Source organism: Seriola lalandi, unplaced genomic scaffold (genome assembly GCF_002814215.2).
Source record: "Seriola lalandi dorsalis isolate HSWRI2012SDOR001 ecotype SW California unplaced genomic scaffold, Sedor1 jcf7180002054901, whole genome shotgun sequence".
Classification (NCBI taxonomy): Eukaryota; Metazoa; Chordata; class Actinopteri; order Carangiformes; family Carangidae; genus Seriola; species Seriola lalandi.
Window position 1 is genome coordinate 7,989,883 of NW_019525453.1, and position 6,000 is coordinate 7,995,882.

The following is a 6,000-nucleotide window of genomic DNA, read 5'->3' on the forward strand; positions in this document are numbered from 1 at the left end:
CGTTCTTATGTTCCTAGCGGCGCTTGTTTCTATCCGGTAATTTAACGCAGATGGACCGAGGCAACATGACAGCAGCTGATGGGAACACAGCAGTGAATATGAGAGAAAAGACTCAAAGTGATGAAGAGGACAAACTACAGATGTTACAAGGCAAGACAGCTGTTAGCCGGTTCGCTTGTAGTTCGTATTAGCCGTAGCTGTTGGCGAGGTTCTGCTAGCATCTTTTTCTAGCATCTACGATCTGAGGTCATTAGCAATGTCGAGCTGCGTGCTGCCTCTGCCACACCAAACCCCACTTACAAATCAGACATTTCAATGTTTGTTTAGTAGGTGAGAATCCCTAACACCCTGTAAATATGAGTTGTTATTGCTACTGAATTTGAAGCGTAGTCCTGCACAGATAAGTTGTTTTTTAAGACCGTGACGCCAGACTCTGTTCAAAATGTCTACAATTTTAAGCTTTTGTGGTTACCAAGAATTCAAAAATAAGTCATACATTGTGACTGAAGATTGTTCCTTAAAAATATGTTCTTCTGTTATGTTCGGCTAAGTATAATCCATCAATTTATTTGTTTTGTTCTCCACTTACCTAAATCTTCTTTACATATACATTGGATACCTTGTGAGCAATGGGTGGGAGGTTGAAGCAAAGCAAAAGGCTAAACATGTGGTTAAAGTATGTTGTACTTAGTAAAATAACCTTTTCTCATTTTACTGTCTTTGTTTAAGACCAATCAAAGTAGTGATGTAGTCTGGCAGTGAAACACAGACTATACATGCTGGTTTTCCTGTCAGAACCACATTCATAAACAGGGTATTTTATTTGATCTTGTTCAGCGTAAGAGATTTCTGAAGTTTCCAGAAAAGACTCACTTGATAAAAGGTTTCATAGATTTATTGAAACTAAAAGTGTCATTCAGATTCTTGTCTCACAGGCTCTCACTTGACTTGGTGTGTGCAGGTGCAGCGTTTCTGACCACGGTGGCATCTGCGGGCATGATCGCAGGATTTGGCTCCACGTTAGCACTGGCTAAGAAAAAAAGCCCAGACTGGTTTACTAAGGTAAAGTTTAGTATTAGTAGAGTTCTTCTGGAAGAGTTAAGTTTTTGCTCAATAGGGATCAGAAATTATTAACACACTTCCAACAGTTTATCAGTAAGAAGTAATAAAATAATTCTTATCAAATTGATCTCCATTACTTGTGAAATTGATAAAATCGTTTTCCCTATTTTCGTCATCAATGAACATGCCAATTATTTTCTCAATTAATAGATTCATTTCAACTATTTTGATAGTCATTTTATGGTTCCTACTTCTTAAATGTGAGGATTTGCTTTTTTTTCTTTGTCACATGTGACATTAAACTTATGTGTTAATGTTTTATATCATTGATGGCAGTGGGAAATAATACAGAGAATATTTTATCGAGAAAAAAAACATTAGTAGTAGACTGCATCACATGTTCATAATAGTTTGTTCATCATCAGAAGGAAGGGCAACAAAGATATAAAGATGTAAATAATATTTATTGCTTTCCTTTAATATTTCCAGTGTTTCTGCAGCTTCTTATTCTATTTTAGTTATGGGATCTTTACATTTCGCCATGTTAAATATCACTTTTAACCGAGTTTTCCTGCAGGTATATCATCATGCTCATATGGAGCACTAAAATCTGATGATGCTTCTTGTCACACTCGCAGCTGAGTCAGTAAACTCAGAGTGAACAGAGGCGGTTAATAACCAGCTTCATGATACAGGTTGACCGGTGTTTGTCTCAGTGCAGCAGGAAACCCAGAGAGAGAGAGCTAAAGCCACCGATGTCAACATCAGGTTGTTGACATCTACAGTACGACAGGACGATTAAGAACGATGCCGTGTCAGACCGCGAACACACTTCCTTCACCGAGCTAATGCTGTTATTGACACTGCCGCGTGATTTAGTTTTTCTTGTTTTTTTCTAAATCTATAATGTGGTTAGTTTCTTCTGGTGCTGGAGTGTAAATTCTCTGACTGATTGAATGAGTGGAAGCCAAATAAAAGAAACACTGGAAACAACGGGCGTCCTGAAAATGTTTGGACACATTCCTCCAAAGGTTGTTCTGAAAATAGTCGTCAGTATGTCACGACCAGGCCTGAGAGCGAACGCCTGACCTCGTCCTGTTAACTGGAACTGTTCAGTTATTGGCCGCTCACAGGATCTGATTAAACGTGACGCACACGGACGGCAGCGACCAATTTGTATCAGAGATAAACTTAGTGTGGAGGCACAATGGAGCTCTTGTTCCCGGACTCTATTTCCGTCACAGACTCGTCTTTGTTGTCTACGTCGAGGCCTCAGCCTCAGAGGACTGAGCTAAAATTGACAAAGTGTGAAATTAGATTAATCATGGAGCGGCATGTGGAGATGTTTTCACTGTTTTATTTTGTTTCATGTCAAACTGCTGCTTTTGCCCACACTTTGGGCGATTTAACTTTCTAAGAAATGAAAATGTCTACACTATAAGGCTAAGGCCAAAAGTATGTGGACGCAGCTGCTCACAAGCAGACTTTGAATTTAAGTGAAATGATAAAATACAATGATAAAGTACTTTCACTTTAATGTGTATATATTTGACATCATTGTATTGTGTCCAAAATGGTAGAAAAGATTTCTGTACACTTAAACTGTGTCTCAATTTGCTTCCATATTCACACTTGCTCTTTTCAGAGCATAAGTTCATTCACATTGACAAGTATGACAACATGCAGTGCGCCATAAGTACCTGAACGGTGAACTCTAAAAACAGTCAAGAAATAGGCATGTAACGCTGGACACATCTCACCTTCGACCTCGCCATCTTGGTTTGGAAGCAGAAGGGGAAGAAGAACCAACGAGTTTTCAAACTTTGATGTAATGTAATGTGATGGCAGCCTAGTTACCATGTTGTGTTGTAACGAGTGACAGGTGGATGAACGTAGTGAAACTTGTAGAATTAAGTTGAAACATTTAGAGGAAAAGAAGGTGTAAAAAGGTGGAATTAAAAAAAAAAAAAAGTATATTAAAATGAATATTAAGTTAGTATTTTGGTTTTATTTGGACGAATGAATTTGTGTTTTTGTCCATTTGTTTCTTTCTTTTTTTAACAGAAAAGCTGTAAGAATTGTAAAATCATGTTATCAATCAAATCTTGAGCGTACATTGAAATGTTTTGAAGTTAAGTTTGAAATAGTGAGAAAAATAAGTAGTAAAACTTCTAGAATTAAGTTTACAACATTTACAGGATAAAAATTTCAAAAATTTGAACAGGGTTGAAAATATTTTGAGAATACAGTTTAAATATTTGAAGAAAAGTCGTAAATTTGTGAAATTAAATTGAAACATTTTGTGAATAAAATTCAAAAAGTGAAAGTGTTTCAACAAAAAGTCACAAAATTTCAATAACACACATGAAATTTCTCATGAGTAAGGTTGAAATGTGGGAGGTAAACCGCCCCGGTTCTAGCAACATCTCAGAGGTCAGAGGTCACAGACAGAGCTGGTATTCATGTTCGTCAAGTTAATGTTTCGCACCAATTAACGTCGTGAGCACTCGGTTTTGAATCATCCCATTTAGCCCTTTAAGCTGTTTCTGAGAACATTTTAACTTTTGACTTCTGACACAAAGAGAAGGTCGTCCATCAGCCAGTTTAATCAAAGTGAATTATGCAAATGTCAAGACTTTGCTGAACCTTTTCTGCATTTGTGCTCCGACTTTTAACCTTATTATTACGAAGCTGCGTGTCACAGAAATGCGTGGAGACGTCATCTCGTAATTTGGATTTACTGTCTCATAATTTTGAGATAAAGTGCAGACATGAAACACATATTTTTAGATTCAGTGTGACTTCCGCCTCCTGAGGATATCATTATCTCTGAAGGTTCGCTGCAAATGAATGTGTTTACAATTCATAGACAACTGCAGAACTTCCCTCTGTGGGTTTTCTTTAGTATCACAGTGATCCAGTGATAGTTGTGTGTACGTCTAATGGAACAGCGACAGCTAATTCAACGCATTTTGTTTTCCCAACATTTAAGCAAATATGGGCTTAAAAATTTGGGGCACCATTCCCCATGGTGACATTATACTGCTGTTGCTTGTTTCAGGTTTTTATCTGTTCACACAAATGAATACTCATAAATTTCAAACACCTCGTTATATTGTCCTTGTTTCCTCCCCAGGGAGTCGTGGCGACGGCAGCGGCCCCAGAGAGCGGAGCGTCTCTGGCTCTCAGAGCTCTGGGGTGGGGGTCCCTGTTCGCCTGGTGTGGAGTCGGCGCGCTCAGTTTCACTGTGTGGAAAGTCCTCGGTGTTCACTCCGTACGTATCTGCAGAGCCTCCATCCGCTGAGCTACAATGATATAGAATACAACATGCAAGTCTAGAAATAATACGTTACGAGAAATTGAAAGTTGAGTATTTTGATTAAATGTTTTGATAAAAAAGTTATATTTGCAGAATAGAATTGAAATATTTTTAAGATTAAAGGTGTAAAATTTAGTGAACAGAGTTATAGGTATAATACTAATGAATATTAGGGACACTGTTAGGAAAACATTTAAGAATAAAGTTGAAAAGAAAAAAAAAAAATCCAGTATAGTTGTAAGATTTGAGGAATAGAGTTGAAATATCTTGAGAAAAGTCCGACAGTTGAAAGAAAAAAGCAAATATATTGAAATGAAAAATTTTCAGAATAAGGGTTTGAGAAAAAAAACCCCGAAACTTTAAGAACAACGTTGAAGAAAGTGAATTTGTAAGACTTTGATAATAAAGTTGTAAGAAGTGCTAAAATTGAAGTTTCAGTTGAAATATTTAAAGTAAAAAGAAGAAGTGACACATTTCAAGGATGAAACTGAAATATTAAAAAAAAAAAAAACATTTTAAAGACTAAAAAGATTTTTTTTCCTGTACAAAGAAAGAACAAACAGTTGGTTAGGTCATTCAGGTAATTGTGAGTAAATTTTGCAGTTGTAGTTTAAAGCTTTTAAAAAGAGAATTCAAATTATTTTACATTAAAAATCACTGTATAAAGGGAACAAAGCATCATTATTATTATTGCACATTATTAACATTTCATGGGGACAATTTATCCAACCATCACTCTCTGCAGTTACTTGTCTTCCTTGTCTTTTTCAGTTATCAGAGTTCAGACAGAAGATGCAGTCCTTCTTCCCGTCCATCCCTAAGTCCGCTGAGGCCACAGCTGGATCTGAACCCCTGGACTGGGACTCTGTCTTCAAGTCAAAGTGACGCACCGCATCTGCCGGAGGATGAATCACGAGAGACAGGACTGAAAATATTGAGGACGCTCGGCAGCTGTTTGTGCTGCTTTCTCCGGAGTCTGGAGACTGTGCTGGACCGGTTCTAGTCCCGGTCCTGGGTTGTGAGCTCTAAGAGTTCTGGGTTTGGAGGTTTTTGGTCAGACGTCAGGGTCTACAAGCCAAGTGTGATTTTTTTTTTTTTTTTCAAAATCAGCTGCAGGTTTTGTGTCAATTAAATGAGAATTTCAGTTTCATTTAATAAAAGAAAAAAACATATTATTGACTGTGGTAACTGAAGCTGCTGTGATACCTGAGGATCAGAACCACCTTTGGGAAAAATAATGATAACGAGACACTGAGAAACTATTTTAAAGGAAAAAGTTGTAAAATGTCATGAATAAAGTAAAGAAATGTTCTTCTTGGAATACTTAATAAACATGTTTATTCTGTGTCTGAATGTGACGTGACTGTTGACGTGATTTGTGGAGGAGGAGGAGGAGGAGGAGGAGGTGATATATTTTCCTGCCGTTGTGTTTTTTAAAGCTGTGAAATGAACGTCACTGGAAATGTGTAACATTAAAAAAAAGCAGGCTTAAAATGCCACGACATTGTGAGATTGCATCATACAAGGCCAGAGGTGTAGGCTGATGTTTGATCTGTGAGATAATTCTTGATCCTCTGTTGGAGGCGGCGATACACCAAAATAAAAAAGAATTAACCGTC

At 37.4% G+C, this 6,000-nt stretch overlaps 1 protein-coding gene across 1 annotated transcript; it reads left to right on the forward strand.

Annotated features, from left to right (window-relative positions):
* The first annotated feature begins 26 nt into the window (after nt 1–26).
* Nucleotides 27–6,000, forward strand: tmem242 (transmembrane protein 242). The gene is made up of 4 exons (XM_023430012.2): nt 27–150; nt 962–1,062; nt 4,199–4,336; nt 5,153–6,000. The coding sequence occupies exons 1-4, from the start codon at nt 51–53 to the stop codon at nt 5,264–5,266; spliced, it is 453 nt and encodes a 150-aa protein (XP_023285780.1). The 5' UTR covers nt 27–50; the 3' UTR covers nt 5,267–6,000.